This window comes from Aquarana catesbeiana, linkage group LG05 (assembly GCF_042186555.1).
Source record: "Aquarana catesbeiana isolate 2022-GZ linkage group LG05, ASM4218655v1, whole genome shotgun sequence".
Classification (NCBI taxonomy): Eukaryota; Metazoa; Chordata; class Amphibia; order Anura; family Ranidae; genus Aquarana; species Aquarana catesbeiana.
In genome coordinates, this window is record NC_133328.1 from 32,961,256 (window position 1) to 32,980,324 (window position 19,069).

At 45.3% G+C, this 19,069-nt stretch overlaps 1 protein-coding gene across 2 annotated transcripts in view; it reads right to left on the reverse strand.

The window, feature by feature from the left end:
* Window positions 1–19,069, reverse strand: part of PPP1R9A (protein phosphatase 1 regulatory subunit 9A) — a 342,676-nt gene that overhangs the window by 6,353 nt on the left and 317,254 nt on the right. For both annotated transcript variants that reach the window (XM_073629582.1, XM_073629581.1), the window contains 3 exons: window positions 11,873–11,992; window positions 7,635–7,658; window positions 4,348–4,521 (listed from right to left, as the gene is read on the reverse strand). In XM_073629582.1, coding sequence (XP_073485683.1) covers window positions 4,348–4,521; window positions 7,635–7,658; window positions 11,873–11,992 — 318 coding nt within the window. The remainder of the gene's footprint in view (window positions 1–4,347; window positions 4,522–7,634; window positions 7,659–11,872; window positions 11,993–19,069) is intronic.

Below are 19,069 nucleotides of genomic sequence, written 5' to 3' on the forward strand. Positions count from 1 at the left end.
AGGTGGCAATGGTGGGCATTGATAGGTGGCACTTGTAGGCATTGATTGGTGGCACTCATGGGCATTGATACGTGGCACTGGTGGGCACTGTGGGCACTGTGATGTGGCAATGTCAGGTGGCACTGGCAGGGGGTACTGGTGGCACAATTGAGGCATTATTGCCTCCTCCTCTTCGGGACCGATGTCCCTTGCTGGTGAGCCAGTGATCGGATTTTTTTTCTCCTTACACTGTCAGCGCGAGGAGAAAAAAAAACGATCTCAGAGCTTTTGTTTTGATCATGTGATCAGCTGTCATTGGCTGACAGCTGATCACATGGTAAGGGGCCGGGACCAGCCCCTTACTTGGATCGGTGATCACCCAAGTCTCAGTGACTCGGTGATCACAGCGCGCTCCACGCACGCCCTGCAGGGCGCACGTGGGGCGCGTGCACAGGGGAGGCCGTCATATGACGGCCTCCCGGGAATTCAGGTCCACGCTGTAGCCGTCATTCGGCTATAGCGCGGATATCAAGTGGTTAATGAATGTACGCATCAAAAAATGATAAAATGTACCCTACTGTCCAAAATTGTAGACACATTTGAAAATTGTAGTATTTGTCTAATTCTGAGTGATATACATACATATACAGATAGTGCCTTAAAAAAGTGTTCAAACTTTGAAATTTTCCACATTTTGCCATGTTACAACCAAAAACTTAAATGTGCTTTATTGGGATTTTATGTGATAGACCAACACAAAGTGGCACATAATTGTGAAGTGGAAGGAAAATGATAAATGGTTTTCAACATTTTTTGCAAATAAATATCTGAAAAGTGTGGTGTGCATTTGTATTCAGCCCCCTTTACTCTGATACCCCTAACTAAAATCTAGTGGAACCAATTGCTTTCAGAAGTCACCTAATTAGTAAATAGAGTTCACCTGTGTGTAATTTAATATCAGTATAAATACAGCTGTTCTGTGATGCCCTCAGAGGTTTGTTAGAGAACCTTACAGTTAGTTTGTTAGTGAACAATTAGCATCATGAAGGCCAAGGAACACACCAGACAGGTCAGGGATAAAGTTGTGGAGAAGTTTAAAGCAGAGTAAGGTTCTAAAAAAATATCCCAAGCTTTGAACATCTCACGGAGCACTGTTCACTCCATCATCCGAAAATGGAAAGAGTATGGCACAACTGCAAACTTACAAAGACATGGCCCTCCACCTAAACTGACAGGCCGGGCAAGGAGAGCATCAATCAGAGAAGCAGAGAAGAGGTCCATGGTAACTCTGGAGGAGCTGCAGAGATCCACAGCTCAGGTGGGAGAATCTGTCCACAGGACAACTATTAGTCGTGCTCTCCACAAATCCGGCCTTTTAGTGGAAGAGTGGCAAGAGGAAAGCCATTGTTGAAAGAAAGCCAAAAGAAGTCCTGTCTGCAGTTTGTTGGAAGCCACACTTCTGCACTGTGCACTGTACATCACCCTGAACACACCATCCCCACCATGAAACATGGTGGTGGCAGCATCATGTTGTGGGGATGCTTTTCTTCAGTAGGGACAGGGAAGCTGTTCAGAGTTGATGGAAAGATGGATGGAGCCAAATACAGGGCAATCTAATGCCATGTACACACGACCGTACTTTTCGACCGAACTGGTCCACCAGAACGAATCCGTCAGACAATCCGACCGTGTGTGGGCTTCATCGGACCTTCAGCGGACCTTTTCAGTCGAAAATCAGACGGACTTTAGATTTAAAACATGTTTCAAATCTTTCCCACGGATTCAAGTTCGGTCGAAAAATCAGTTCGTCTGTATGCTAACCGACGCTGGGGCAGCTATTGGCTACTGGTTATCAACTTCCTTATTCTAGTTCGGTCGTACGTCATTACGTTAGAATCCGTCAGACTTTGGTGTGATCGTGTGTAGGCAAGTCCGTTCGTTAGAAAGTCCATCGAAAGTCTGTCATAAGTCCGTCGAAAAGACCATCAGACCTTTGATACTGAAAAGTCCAGCCGTGTGTACACAGCATTAGAAGAAAACCTGTTAGAGTCTGCAAAAGACTTAAGACTGGGGCAGAGGTTCACCTTCCAGCAGGACAAGGACCCTAAACATACAGTCAGAGCTACAATAGAATGGTTTAGATCAAAGCATATTCATGTGTTAGAATGGCCCAGTCAAAGTCCAGACCTAAATCCTATTGAGAATCTGTGGCAAGACTTGAACATTGCTGTTCACAGACGCTCTCCATCCAATCTGACAGAGCTTGAGCTATTTTGCAAAAAAGAATTGGCAAAAATGTCACTCTCTAGATGTGCAAAGCTGGTAGAGACATCCCCAAAAAGACTTGCAGCTGTAATTGCAGTGAAAGGAGGTTCTACAAAGTATTGACTCAGGGGGGCTGAATACAAATGTACCCCACACTTTTCACATAATTATTTGCAAAAAATTTTGAAAACCATTTATCATTTTCCTTCCACTTCACAATTATGTGCCACTTTGTGTTGGTCTATCACATAAAACATAACATGACAAAATGGGGAACATTTCAAGGGGTATGAATACTTTTTCAAGGCACTGTATTTACTATAAAAAGTTCTGTAACTCATCATGTTATATACGGTATAATTTTGTTCCAAATTTAATGGCGAATATACTTTTAAACATGTAATAAAAGCTGACATTATCAACAGGAATTATGTCAGCTTTTATGTACTCCTGTACCTTTTGTATTGAACTGTACTGTAATTGTGTTGTCCCCCTTATACATTGTAAAGCGCTGCGTAAACTGTTGGTGCTATATAAATCTTGTATAATAATAATAATGTACTAAAATGCCAATATCTGGCTGATTTTATTTTTAAGTTCTTATTGTGTAAAATTATTATACCAGCACTTTTTTTATAGATTCTATGGGTTCTCATTTGTCTCCTGGTCTTACTTTTCCAGCACCAACCTTTAGTCTTAAACAGAGGTTTCAAAAGGGTTTAGGCCTGGACTGTTTTTTGGCCAGTCAATGACATTAATATGATGTATGACTGTCCTTTACAGTCTTTCAGTATGGCATGGAGCAGGAGTCTCCAAACTTTCTACACAAAAGGTTGGTTTACTGTCCCAGGCTGTAGCAGATGGGAGCATAAAATGCCCCAGCATCAGTGGGAGTAGACAATTTGTGGTTAGTTGGGAGTAAAAAAAAACACATGGCAAATGTGATCAGTAGGAGGAGGATTAGTGCCCAATCGTTGGTTTTAGTTGGGGGACTAGTGCCCCATCGTTGGTGTCAGTGTGAGGAATAGCGCCCAACTGCTTATATATATGTGGGAAGAATTATACCACATTGTTGGTGTCAATAGAAGGAAAAATGCGCCATCGTTGGTGTCAGTGGAAGAAATGGTACCTCATTGTTGGTGTCAGTAGGAGGTATAGTGCCTTGTATCAATGGGAGGAATAGTGCCTCATATCAGTGGAAGACAATGCCCAAAAGGCCACATCTGGCCCATGGGCCACAATACAGAAACCACTTGGATAGAGCAAATTAAACCCCTATGACATGTGAGAGTATAACTCTAAGCTGAAGAAAGAAGACTTTTGGTTGTCTTGTGTCTTATTGGAGGTGAAAATAAAAATTATGAATTCACTGTGAAAACTGCAGTGTCACAAGTAGCATTGTTACACAATCAGTTATACCAGTGGTCTCCAAACTGTGGCTCGGAGCCCAGATGCAGGCCTTTGCTCGCTTTTATCCAGCCATTGGGGTACTAGTCCTCCCACTGATACAAGACACTATTCCTCTTGCTGACACAAAAATGGGGCATTATTTCTCCCCCTAATATCAAAGATGGGGCACTGTTTCCTTCCACTGATGCCAGGACAGTTTCTACCCCCACTGGCCACAGTCTTGCCCCCCTAAAGTCTGAAGGACAGTAAACTGGCCTTTTGTTTATACAGTTTGGAGACCCCTGAGTTATACGATGTAACAGTACTAATAGTCTTTACTGTGTTTTCATAATGAGTACTGAGATGTCACAGCTAGTATTATAAGGTCATGGTAAACTTGATTGTGATTGTAAACTTGTGATTTCATATATGCCATATTGTGATTCCACAAACAAAAGGAAGAATTTACTGCATGGGTTCATAATTAGTATTGTGCTGCCATTTTTCACAGCATTGTAATATGAGGCATTACTGAGATATAATAATCATTGTTGCTATGTTTCTGATGGTATTCTATTTTTGTAGTTAAAACTATTCATTCACATTTGGTCTTGTTGAGTTATATTGAGCATTAAGTATATTAAGTATTATTTGTGAGTGTCTTCCACAAATTGTTGCAAAATCTATGAATTCCTTAAAATCCCAAATTGTTACCTTGAGCTTGCTGCTGTCCAGCTGGAGAAGTAGTTCTCCGTTGATATTGTGCTCTGTGAATTCAGTTACACAGTGTTCTAGGTTAAGACTCATCAGCCAGTTAGTCACTTGCTGTGTGCTCCACTCAAAAGGACTACGGGGGCCGTGTTTGGGAGACTGGCCATCATCAAGGATCTGTAAAGAAGAATTGGCAATAAGCTTTGGGATTTCTTGATTTCCTGGAAAGTTTTATTGAACTTAAAGTGGAGTTCCACCCACTTTTACAACTCTTCAGCATCCCTCACTAAACTGTGCACTGTAAACGAATTGGATATTATTTTTTTTTTTTCTCAGCACCTACTGTATATCTGCTGTATTCATTTTTCACTTCCTCCTCCCTGGCCGCGGCCCATCGCATCGTTTCCTGTTTGCAATGCCTTCTGGGAAGGGGCGGCAACTTCCTCTGACACCGCTGTTGCTATGGAAACCTAAACTGAAACCTATTACACTGCTTGTGCTGCACTGAGCATGTGCGAGATCTGCAAGGATGAGGTCCAGGAAGAAATACAGGCTGGCTTCAGATGCCCACACTTAAGATGGCCACGGCCTGCTGTAAGATTATAAAATAACAAACTACTGCTATAAACTAACAAAACAGACCTTAGTTTACAGACTAACTTTACTAGAATACATTAAGCTTGTGTATTATAGGGGTATTTTTTTTTAAAAAGTATAATTTTGGCCGGAACACCACTTTAACTAATAATGCTCTATGAGATATAATACAAGAGTTGAGCCTGACATGAGAAGAAAAATACATACAATATGTTAAATTACCACAAACATTGACAATGGACATTAGGGTGGATGACTAAGGGTTTTGCTGGACATAAGAGTTGATGGGAGTATGTTGGACAATAGGATGGATGATAGAGTGGAATGTTGGACACTAGTGAAGATGATGAAGCAGTGTGTTGGACATTACAATAGATGATAGATTAGTATGCTGAACATATTTTGGAAAATGGTACAGTATGCAGGGCCTTAAATTGGATGGTGGAGCTGTATGCTGGACATTCGAGAGAAAATGGAACAGTATGCTCGACATTAGAATGGATGATGGAGATGTATAGTGGACACTATGACGGAGCTGTAGGCTAGATATAGGTGAGGATAATGGAGCTATATAGTGGATGCCGGGATGGATTATGCAACTGTATGCTGGACATAAGAGCAGATATTGGTGCAGTCATTGTGATCCCCATGACTAAGCTCCATAGGAGGGGAGTTAGCTAAATGCATTGGGGCGTGGCCTGGTTTGAGTCCAGGCTGTGGTTGCCACTTCACTCATCTCTGTAGGACACGATGGATGTGAGGCATTCAGGGGTCACCCTTCTTTCCTTGAGTCATTGCAGCAGCCATGACGGGCTCCATTCCCTGCCAGCACTCTGAGCAGCAGTTGCCGATGCACTTTAAAATGAATGGTGAAGCTGTATGCTGAACATTAGCTTTGAAGATGGATATGCTGGAGAGAAGAGTAGAGGATGAAGCAGTATGCTGCACATTGAAGTAGATGATGGAGCTTTATATAAAACATCACACAGATGATGGAGTCATATGCTGTATATAAGAGTGGATGATGGTGTAGTACTGAGGACATTACAGTGGCTGATGGAGCTGTATGCTGGGCATTAGACTGTGTGATGGATCAGTATGCTGAACATTATACTGGATTATGGAGCAGTATGCTGGACATTAGGTTGGATAATGGAGCTGTATGTTGGACTGTAGAGTGGATGAGGGAGCTATATAGTGGACACTAGGTTAGATGGTGGAGATGTATACTAGACATAAGTGTGGAATTATAGAGCTGTATAGTGGACACTGGGATGGATGATGCAATTGTATGCTGGACATAAGAGTGGAAAATGGTGAAAAGATGAAGCAGTATGCTAGACTTTAAAAGTGATGATGGAGCTGCATGCCACACATTAGAGTGGATGATGTATGTATGTTGGACAATAGCATGGGTGATCTGTATCCTGTACATAGGAATAGAAGATGAAGCAGTATGCCACCCATTGGAGTGGATAATGGACTCTATAGTGAACATTATAAAGAAGATGGAGCTGTATGCTGGATAAAAGAGTGAATGATAGTGCAGCATGGAGGACATTAGAATGGATGATGGAGCTGTATGTTGGACATTAGTATGGTTGATAGAGCAGTATGCTGGAATTTAGAGTAGATGATGGAGCAGTATGCTAAACATTAAAGGGTGTAATGGAGCAGTATGCCGGACAATAAAATGGATAAAGAAGCCGTATAGTAGACAATGACATTAAGCTGGATAATGGAACATTATGTTGGACATTAGAATAGATTATGGAGGAGGGGTCTGGACATTGAAATGGCTGGTGGATTTGTATGCTGAACATAACAGTGCATGATGGAGCAGTATAGTGGGACATTGGGTTGGATGTTGGAACAATATGCTGTACATTATAGTGGAAGATGGAGCAATATACTGGACATTACAGTAGATGATGGAGCAGCATGCTAGACGTTAGAATGGATGATGGAATATTATGCTGGGTTAGAGTGGAAGATGGAGCTGTATATTGGACATTACAGTAGATGATGGAGAAGTATGCTAGACATTAGAAAAGATTATGGAACCGTATACTGGACATTAGAATGGATGATGGATTAGTATGCTGAATATTAGAGTGGAAGATGGAGCTCCATAGTGGACATTTGAGAGGATGGTCGAGCAGCAAGCTGGGCAGACGAATGAATAATGTAACAATGGTGAAGATCACAATGGATGGTGGGAATAAAGAAATGAATGCCTGCTAAGTCAATGCGAGTGGCTAGAAAGGAGTAGGTAGTGCTGAAGAGTACAAAGGATCATGTAATTACAACCAAGCAAAATATGAACTCATAAATGATGTATCAGTAAAACAAGTGTACAGTATTTAAAAAACCCTAATAAGTAACAACAACCGACCTGAAACCTGAAAAACAATGTTTAAAGATTAATCGTATACAACAAGCCAACACCAGAAGTATAATATATTAGTATTTATCAGCAGTGCAGTCATTCCATGCTCGGGGTTACAATGTGAGGACTTTTTCAAACATTTTAGTATAACGTGGGCTGCTCACACCATATTCCACCCAGCAACACTGCAAAGACCAACACCAGTAAGAGAGGTGAGGGGGATTGCAAAGCACAGGGATACATGCTGTAAGTGACATAAAAGATAGTAAAACATCAAGCAAAAAAAAGAAAAAAAAGGGCTCACCTCATCATCTATCATATCCAGGCTCTTTATAGTTTGCAGCAAAGAAATGGTGAGAAAAATTATCATTCAAGAAAAAGAAGAGGAAATAAATGTACATGAATTAACAATCAGGCAACTTGGCTGTTTGTTATCACCCAATCAAAATATGGAGGACATTGAAAAAGTAAAACATCTGTGGGATTTTTTTTTTTATCAGATTCATTTTACTGAGAAAGGTACAAACGTGCCCTTTCAGCATTTTCTAATACAGATATAGAAGTGATCAAACAGAGAAAAAGATAAGACAACCTTGACTTCTAGGTTATGTTATATACAGAGCACTTTGTTACATTTCTTTGTGAGACCTTGAGGGCTCATTCACACATGAGGTTGGGGTGTAGGGGCTAAAACTGCACAGGTGATCTGCACTTTTACCCCCCCACACACGCACACACACCTCTACCCTCTTTAGCTACACAGGCAGGCGGTGTACACATGTAGTGGCCGTGATGCTTTGCTTTTGCAGCTGCAGCAGGAATGATACCCTCTGTCACTTTTGGCGGGTGTAGCGCCCACTGAACGTGACCCATTGAAGTGAATGGAGCCACTTTGCAAGTGTCCTACAACCGCAAGCAATGCATGCGGTTGCTGCGCACTAGTGCACCAATCTAGCTGTTAAAGCAGGCAGTTAGGACGCGATACAACGCCTCCTCACCACCTCTCAAATGCTCTCTGAAGTGCAATCTGAATGTGAATCGCTCTTTAGAGTACCACTAGTGTGAACACACATTTGCAGTATCTTAGACTACACAACAGTTCCATAAATCTAGTATACTTTTCTTAAAAAGAAACATCAAGACCTGTTAAATACAGACATCCATTTGGACCAGTGGCGGCTGGTGTTCAATTTTTTTGGGGAGGCAGCCCCCCCAGCCAGACACCCCTGCTCGATCGATCACCGTTCCCCCCTCCTGTTGCTCGATCACCGCATCGCTTGCTCTTCCCACGCCAGGCCCCCCCCCACTTACCCCATCCAGGTCGCGGCTTTGGCGGCTTCCCCCCCGCGTCTCCTCCCAAGTCCTGGCCAATCAAGTCTTAGGACTCGCGGCCAATCGGGTCTTAGGACTTCCGGCCAATCGGGTCTCCAGACCCACTTCCTGATTGGCCAGGAGGAGAAACAGGAAGACGTTAGCGAATATTAATTTGCTATTGTCACACAACTGGGTGGGCTCGGGGCGCAGACTTTTTTGAAGCAAATTAGAGCCTTGGGCTCTAATCCTGTGCTTCTAAAAAAAAAAGAAACCCATTGAAAAACCATGCATCCAGTGCCCCATATGTAGATTAGGAGCCGGGCGCATGGATTAGGGGGGCCACGCAGTTGCGCTCTGAATGAGCGACCGCCACTGATTTGGACTATATCTGAGATACAATATACATTACAATCCAAAATCATGTATCTTGTTCCATGGTAATTCCCCCAAACAGAGGCCCCATATATGTTCCCAAAGATCTGTGGAATGATCTATAGTTGGCTTGGCAGAGAGTGACCCTTTTTTGGAGTTTGTCGTATCCAACCACCACAGAGTTTAACACCCTACTAATAATGGCATATTTCACTTTAAACTCAATATTCAAACTATTATTTAAAGCCCTGATGAAGAGGACATACAGTACTTAAAACCCAAAATGTGTTGGATATATTGCAAGAATCAAATAAAGCATCTCTGAATAAGAACCATTCATTCCTATTTTCTAAGGCTAAGGCCCCTTTGGATTGGAGTAAAAGTCTTGTTTTTTTTTTGCTGTGCCATACTAACAGAAATCTTCCGTAAGAGAAGTATGTAGGATCTCACTGTTTATTTCTCTTTCCGAAAATAGTAGCTGCCTGTCCGTCATGCTGAGGATTTCACATCTATATTTTCTGAGTCACTGACTAGGAAAGTGAGAATCCAGTCAGAAATCTTCATCTTCACATCATGATGCCAGATGATCAGCAATGATCCTCAATTCCCTTTACCAACATATGACTCCCCTTGCCAGGGCTGCTATTAGAAATCATGGGGCCCAATACAACTTGACTGACAGGCACCCCCAAATAAAGAACTTTACCTATCTTATTATGCATGTACAGTAATCCTTCCAGCCACGGCTCCCAGAAAATAAATACACATTCCCTGGCCCCCATCAGTAGAGCGGTAAGGGACTATTCACTCATTTTTGGGATCAGATGTAATCCTCCATGCCATGGCTCCCAACAGTTAAATTAAAATGATGGCCTGCTCTGGTGGATTGGCATAGAAGAAGAGGCCAGAACCCCAAGGGCGCACATATAAAACCAGGTAGTCTTAAGAGGTCCCATCCCTACTACAGAGACAACTGCCTCGCCTTGACCCACTCTGCCCACATTTTGTTGAACTTTTTCAGACAGTTACGTCCCTGATATGTTACACATGAAATAGAGAATAGAGACTTTTAAGGTGCCAGAGAAAAATACTGTGCTACATCATATTTTTAAAATTCATAACAATAATAATAATTATTGAATACATTAAAAAGGTACTTTGTTGAAATATTTTTTTTCAAACAAAGGTTATGTGCGATCCAAATATACAATACAGCGGTAAAATGGCTTCTTCAGGAGACATCTTGAAGAAGCCATTTTCTGGCGAAACATGTTGAGCAATTATCGCTGTACTGTATACTTGGATTGCACACGATCTTTGTTTGGAAAAAATTATTTTAACAAAGTACCTTTTTATTGTATTCAATCAAATTTGTTATGGATTTTAAAAATATGATGTAGCACAGTATTTTTGTCTGGCCCCTTAAAAATCCCTATTCCTTTTTTCATGAGTCCATAGAATGTGGTGCCTTGCTCCCTAGACCTCTGGCTGATACAAAAATGCCTTCACTTTGTGTCCCTGATATGTTCATTTATATTAGCGGCAGAGCCACATTTACTAAAGTTTTCCTTTGATGTACAGTCGGAGGGTTTGCCTTTTTCCATTGAAGTAAAATCGCCTTTCTAGCATAAAAGGCCGTATAGAATACAAATAACTTTTTAGATTGGGAAGCCCCTAAATTGTCACATATTCCAAGTAGTAGAGGTATTGAATCGCAAGGGACCCCCAATTTACCAATTAGTTTAAGAACCTTAACTACTCCATCCCAGAATTCCTGTAGCCCAACCAAACCATATGGAAAAAAGTACCAGTATCAGTACTACATTTGGGGGAGACCGCCTCTCTAGAGGTGTAAATTCTCGACAAGCGAACAGGAGAGCAATAGGCCCAATGTAAAAATTTGAGTTGGATGAATCTGTCTCGTGCAGAAATCATCAGCGAATGATCAGTATGGTTGTAGGCCCTCTTCCCAATCATCATTAGCTAGTGTAGGTATGTCAGTTTCCCAGACCGAAAGCAGTTGGAAGACTTTAGAGGTTTCTAAACCAGCTAGGACAGAATAAAGGTTCGAGAGGGGAGTATCCCCAATAGATGACTTCAGGAGACCTTCAACATTATGAAGCTCCAGCTTTATAGGATGGGGAAATTGAGCCATAAAATGCATGGTGCAGTTGGAGGTATCTAAACAACATTCGATTAGGTAGATTAATTTAACAGTCCCCTCTCTTCCCCACCCCCTACTGCTGAAGTGATTGGGCCCAGGGAACTTTTTTTTAATCGCTGGGAGCTGTGCTTGTGCCCAAAAGTATCTAAAGAGTCCCCAATCTGCCCCCATGTCCCCTTCTGAACCGATGCTGGTACAGGAGGACCAGCTCTGCAAAACTCTTTGCAGCCCTGCCCCTTGTATCCCCCTGATGGCCCCCAGTCCCCTGGGGCGCTTATGCTGTACAAGATGCACATGGATTATATCCAAACATGTTCTAGCCCTATTCTGCCACTGTGTGAATGATCCACAATGATGACTGATCTCTGTTCACAGATCTAGTTATTGATCTCAAAATGTTCAATCCAGGCTACTCAGTTGTAATCAGTGATAATTTATGGACTAAATAAAACTGGGAAAATAGTCCTGTTACCATGGATTAGTACAGGTGAAAATGTATTTCGACACCTGCTGTGGAAATAAATCCGTATTAGTCTAACTAGAACTTTGCTTTTTTCCTCCTGTGTATCCAAACGGGTTGAGCTAGCAGACGGACCTTATATAACCTTTCTAGCAACAGTATGCAACGAAGCAGCACATTTATATTGTAATAATAGAATGCAATAATGTTATAGGAAACGGTGACCACATACCTCATCAGATGACAGTGCTAGAGAATGGGATCGCTCTGCCAACTTTGGTTCCGCCACAAGACCACTCAGGTCTGCAGAACTGGTGCTGCTGGGGCTGAACTCATCGCTCAATGTGACATTCTGCAAATACAAACCCAAGGGAACCGCATTACAGTCCAGTTCATAATATGATAAAAAATAACTTTTTCCTTTCTGGCTAGTAAAAAATCGAATTGCAGCCCCCCAGGTTGACATATAACCCTGAATGTTTCTCTGAATTCCACAGTAATTATTGTAAAAAGTCTTTCATGAAAAATATTTCGCAGCAGAACTCCAATTAAGAGAGTATTACTGTATATCATTTAATTTATTCCTTTATTCTATCCATCTTCTGAACACATCATTCCCATTTACAGTTCTCAGCAGACAGATGCATGAACCAGGACAGGATGACTTCAAGAGAGAAATGTAACGTTAAGAAATGTTCTAATGATGTTCAGCAATGCTCAACCAGGGTACCATGGTAAGCCCAGTGTTCCTCCAGAAGTTGGTAGAGAGATTGACCTTCAACCTGATGGTGCCTGCAAAGTTCCACTGCTAATGCCATTGTACAGAGCCAGTTGTTTGACACTAATGATCTTTTTATCTGTTTACTATGATGTCATTCTTCCCACTGACCCCCCCCCCCCGGGTGTAAAGAGTATTTTTTCAAAGGCCACAAATGAAAGGGGCATTCTTTACATTGACCACCAAGGTAAAGAAAGGGGCATTCTTTCCACTGACCACCAATGTAAATGCTATTCCACTGGCCACCAAGGGTAAGGTGACCAGATTTTTAAAATGAAATCCGGGGACATATATTTTTTTTTTACTAGTAATGGCAGCAATCGACGACTCTTTGCCGTCTCCGCCGCCGCCCGCCTCACAGCCTGTCAAGTCTAAAGCCCAATACACACTATCAGATTTTCTGCTGATTTTTTCCTTCAGATTTACCAAAACCATATAATATGAGGTCAAACCTTAGGAGTTTCAATTTGTATGCAATCAGGCAGGCCGTTGCATTACATGGTTTTGGTAAATCTGAAGACAAAAATCAGCAGAAAATCTGATAGAGTGTATGGGGCTTTACAGGGTTGGGAGCAGAGGAAGGAGATAAGCAGGCAGGCAGCTGGCCGGGACTTGAGCCAAGGCAAAAGTACATGCGGGTGGAGCTGAATGGGCATGCGCCCAAAACTGAAGAAATAGTCCCTCCGCTCCGACCAGCACATGATCATCAGAAAGGGGCACAGATAATGGAAAGAAATAAACCCCCATAAGCTAGTAGGAGCGGCAGAGGGGGGGTGCAATTCAGATTTTTTTCTATTCATTCTGCACGGGCTGTCTTTGAAATTGCCCCAGCCCCTGTTCAAATCCAATCCAGGGACAAAACTGGGGACAGACTTGGTCCAGGGACAGTGTCCTCAATCCGGGGACTGTCCCCAGAAACCGGGGATGTCTGGTCACCCCAACCAAGGGGTAAGGAGCATTCTTTACACTGGCCACCAATGTAAAGGCAATCTTCCCATTGACATGAATATAAACAGTCCTCTTCCCACTGACCACCAATGTAAAGGGTAATCTTCCCACTGACCACCATCTTAAGGTGTACTCTTTCCACTGAACACCAGTGTAAGGTGTATTCTTTCCACTGAACACCAATGTAAGGGACATTCTTTCCACTGAACACCAATGTAAGGGACATTCTTTCCACTGAACACCAATGTAAGGGACATTCTTTCCACTGAACACCAATGTAAGGGACATTCTTTCCACTGAACACCAATGTAAGCGACATTCTTTCCACTGAACACCAATATAAGGAGCATTCTTCTCACTGACCACAATTCACATTCTAACTCTCACTGACCATAAAAGCAGGGGGGGGGGATCTCTCTTACTGACCATAATGTAGGGATGCCTTTCAACCACTAACCACCAATGTAAGGACACACCTCTACTACTAACCACCAATTTAAAGGATATTCTTCCCATTGACCACCAAAGTAGGGGGCATTCCCTTACTGAACACCGAGGTCATAAACATTTGTTTCACTGCCCATCAATGACAGCAGCATTCTTCTCACAAAACATAAGGGACCATAAATGGCATTCTAATGCCGCGTACACACAAGCGCAATGTCTGACAGAAAAAGTCAGACGGAAGCTTTTCATCGTATATTCCGATCGTGTGTAGGCCTCATCGGACTTTTTCTTTCGAAAATTCTGACAGACCTAGAAATAGAACATGTTCTAAATATTTCCGACTGAACCAATTCCGAGAAAACCGCTTGTCTGTATGCTGTTCTGACGGACCAAAAACGACGCATGCTCTGAAGCAAGTACGAGATGGAAGCTATTGGCTACTGGCTATTGAACTTCCTTTTTCTAGTCTTGTCATAAGTGTTGTACGTCACCGCGTTCTTGGCGGTCGGACTTTGGTGTGATCGTGTGTGTACGTAAAACAGTTTAAGCGGAATTCCGTCGGAACTCCGTGGGAAAAACCTTCAGAGTTTATTCCGACAGAAAAACCGGTCGTGTGTACAGGGCATTACTCTCACTGACCATGGAAGGGGGAATCTCTCTCACTGACCACAAATGTTGGGACACACCTCTACCTACTAAACACCAATCTAAGGGGATCCAGTGTAAGGATGGCACTTTTTATGTAGTATTTATTCCTATGTTTTTGAACAGTCGTGTAACCCCAATGCAGTTTAAAAAAAAAATGAACTCCAGGCATTCCTCTATTGTTCTTATACATAGTGGACATTAAGGGGTTGATTTACTAAAGGCAAATAGACTGTGCACTTTGCAAAGTGCAATTGCTCCAGAGCTTAGTAAATGAGGTAAGGCTTCACTTAGCAAAGAACACCCAATCACGTGCAAGGATAATAAAATAAAACAATATAGCATTTTTGCTTGCACATGATTGGATGATGGAAGTCAGCAGGTCCATTGCTCATTTACTAAGCTCTGGAGCAACTGCACTTTGCAAAGTACACAGTCTATTTGCCTTTAGTAAATTAACCTTTTAGTCTCCAGCTAGACGGAGGCCTGCATGGACACCATGAGGATAGTCCCACACTCACTGCCGGGTGGAATTGCATTGTGTGGATTGCTAGCTGTTGTCTGGAGCAAAAAGGCCTAATTTCCTCCTTCAGTTCTAAAATATATGAAGCTGAATATATGAAGCATATATGAATATATGAAGCTGTATGTCTGCATGTGAGCTGTATATTGCAAAACAACAACCAGACAGGGGTAAATAGGAATTCTCCTTGGGTATAAATGTAGCGCACTACCCCCGTAGAAGCTGTTGTTTGTTTGTTCTATCCGTAAATCACATTCACCACCAAGCACATCGCAGCCCATAGAAATAGAAACAGTCCATATTGTACTTTTTCACTTAGTTTTATTTGCACAACTTGAACTGGGACAGGGAAAGGGTTGTTCTGAGATGCTCTTTTGCTGCTTCGTAATCTTTCCCTCGACTTCTTATGCAAATACTTAGAGCAATGCGGATAATGAAAAGTCACTCTGAATAACTCTTCATGGGAAAACTGGAGTAGTATGGTCTTTGAGAATGCATAGGGTGGATAGCAAAGAGTCACTCTGAAGAACTCTTCACATATAGGCTTTGGTAGATTTATTTTAGAGAATACATAGGCTGTGTAGCAAAGAGTCACTCTGAAGAACTCTTCACCCGTAGGCCTTTTAGAACAATCTGTATCTCCATTTATGCTCGGAGCTCTACCTCCGCCTTTTGACCACTACTTCCGTTTGTACAGTACTTCCAAGTTGGGCAAAAGAAAACATTACTCTGAATAATTCCTCCCGCCTGACTGATTGGATTCCCGGGCTTTGTTGAACCAAAAGTCACAGGCCATCGTCACCTGTTTCCCTGACTTGCGTATCAACATCCCTCAGCCTCTGGTAGTACTGCTCCCCTGGGATTTCACTCACTTGATCAACAGTCCATGTGCCACTCACAAACAGTCGATCACCCAGTCTTCTTCTTCTTCCGCTTAGCTCCTACTTCCTCCTGATGGCTCCTCCATCCCTCCTCTCCGGTCTGGCCCGCTCCCCCTCCCCGCAGGGGGGCGTCCAGCTACACCAGCTGCTACATGCTGTGCGGTGTCTGCAACTCCCCGTGGCACGGTCCCCCCCCTCCCCGCAGGGGGGCGTCCAGCTACACCAGCTGCTACATGCTGTGCGGTGTCTGCATTCCCCGTGGCACGGTCCCCCCCCCCTCCCTACAGGGGGGGCGCTCACCTTCTCCTCCAGAAAACGTGACCCCCAGTTTATATGGGAGTCCCGCCTCCTGCCAAACAAATTAATGATTGGCCAGAGCTCCACACATGAGCTGCCCGCCACTCAGATCCCAAGTCCAACCTTTCTTCCAGAACCATTTCCACTGAAAGCAGGAGGAGGCATCTCTGGGCCCGAGCACATGTGGCCACACCCTGCACTACACTGACACTCCCAGTGCCCAGAATAAACAACCAGGCCTGAGATAGGAATACAGGCCTGACTAAATTTACCTGAAACTGTACCCTACATAGCTGCCAACTGTCCCGAATTTCCCGGGACATTCCCGGGACTTGGACTTCATTCCCGGATTTGTGGCGTCCCGGGAATTGTCCCGAAAAATTCGGTTCCGGTTTTTGAAACCGCCGCCGCCGCCGCCGCCGCCGCCGCTAGAGGTCGGCGGCCGGCGGAGACATTGTCTCCGCCGGCCGCCATTTTGTTGGAGTTCAGGAAGACGGCTGGGGGGGGGGCTAGACGAAGCTTCTGCGTCGCCGCCCACCCCCTGCCCCGCTCCGCCTCGGCCCGCCCCGCTCCGCCTCGGCCTGCCTCGGCCCGCCCCGCCTCGGCCCGCTCCGCTCCGCCTCGCCCCGCCTCGGCCCGCCCCGCCTCGCCCCGCCCCGCTCCGCCTCGCCCCGCCTACCCCCCGCCCCGCTGCCAGTCTGTTATGGAAAGGGGCGGGGGTTCTAGGTGGGGGGTGAGCGCGCGCACCGCTGTGGGACACGATGTGAGTGGGGGGGGGCACAGGGGACACCTGATGTGAGTGGGGGGGGCATTGGGGACACCTGATGTGAGTGGGGGGGGGGCACTGGGGACACCTGATGTGAGGGGGGGGGCACTGGGGACACCTGATGTGAGGGGGGGACACCTGATGTGAGGGGGGGGGCACTGGGGACACCTGATGTGAGGGAGGGACACCTGATGTGAGGGGGGGGGCACTGGGGACACCTGATGTGAGGGGGGGACACCTGATGTGAGGGGGGGCACTGGGGACACCTGATGTGAGGGGGGGCACTGGGGACACCTGATGTGAGGGGGGGGGCACTGGGGACACCTGATGTGAGGGAGGGACACCTGATGTGAGGGGGGGGGGCACTGGGGACACCTGATGTGAGGGGGGGACACCTGATGTGAGGGGGGGGCACTGGGGACACCTGATGTGAGGGGGGGGGCACTGGGGACACCTGATGTGAGTGGGGGGGGCACTGGGGACACCTGATGTGAGGGGGGGAGGGCACTGGGGACACCTGATGTGAGGGGGAGGGCACTGGGGACACCTGATGTGAGTGGGGGGGGCACTGGGGACACCTGATGTGAGTGGGGGGGGGCACTGGGGACACCTGATGTGAGTGGGGGGGGCACTGGGGACACCTGATGTGAGTGGGGGGGGCACTGGGGACACCTGATGTGAGTGGGGGGGGCACTGGGGACACCTGATGTGAGTGGGGGGGCACTGGGGACACCTGATGTGAGGGGGAGCTCCGCCGGGGACTCCTGATGTGAGGGGGGGCTCCGCCGGGGACTCCTGATGTGAGGGGGGGCTCCGCCGGGGACTCCTGATGTGAGGGGGGGCTCCGCCGGGGACTCCTGATGTGAGGGGGGGCTCCGCCGGGGACTCCTGGTGTGAGGGGGGCTCCGCTGGGGACTTCTGATGTGAGGGGGGCTCCACTGGGGACTTCTGATGTGAGGGGGGCTCCGCCGGGGACTCCTGGTGTGAGGGGGGGCTCTGCCGGGGACACCTGATGTGAGGGGGGCTCCGCCGGGGACTCCTGATGTGAGGGGGGCTCCGCTGGGGACTCTTGATGTGAGGGGGGCTCCGCTGGGGACTTCTGATGTGAGGGGGGCTCCGCCGGGGACTCCTGGTGTGAGGGGGGCTCCGCTGGGGGCACCTGATGCAAGGACGGACTCTGCTCGGACATCTGAAGCAAGGACGGACGGCTGGTGGCAGGCGACGTGGCAGGTGACACGCTCAGGGATCCCACTGATTCTGCATTATGGTGAGTTGAATGATTTCATTTTATATTACAATGTAATAATAGAAATAATGCGCTTCAATCATCCTGACACCATAACAACCATGGTGCCGGGATGATTGAAGCATTAACACCAGGTGTTTGGAGTATCTTTATCTGCTGATTGTTAAACTTTCTAGAATACACATATTTTTATTGTGTAGGATCTGGGGCTGCTGTCCCGTCATTTCCCTCTCTCTCCCCCTCTCCCCCCCTCTCCATCCCTCATTCATTTCAGACTCTAACCACACCCTCTAGAGCCACGCCCATTTAAGCCACGCCCACAATTTCGCGTAAACCACGCCCATTTTTCGGCGCGGCGCGCTTCGCGCGCCGCCCTTGTCTGTTTTTGATAGGCCACGCCTGCTGGTGAATGCCCCGCCCCCTAATTATTGGACAGCTCCGCCTACAGCCACAAAAGTGTCCCACATTTTTTTTTTACAATGTTGGCAACTATGACCCTGTCATTAAGACCCCTTTCACACCAAGGCGCTTCAAAAACGCCCTAAAACGCCTTAGCGTTATTACAGCATTTTAGGGGCGCTAGCGGTAAAGTTAACGCAATGCTGCAGGCGTTTTAACAGCATTTATCAAGCGTTATTGAAGCATGTGTTATTGATGCTATCTTTCTGCTTGCATGTTTATCCTTTGTGATATCATGTAAAACAAGCAGTGTCTTGTAAAGTAACAAGCAGTTTCTTGTTTAACTTAAAAACTACATTTGTCTGGGATTCATTCTTTTTTTTTGGCACTTTAATTTTGTTTTTTTGGCACTTTGATGGTCTGTTTATTCATTCTGACCTTCCACAATTTCACTCCTGATGTTGTAGATGCTCTCTTTTCTGCTTGCGTGTTTACCTTT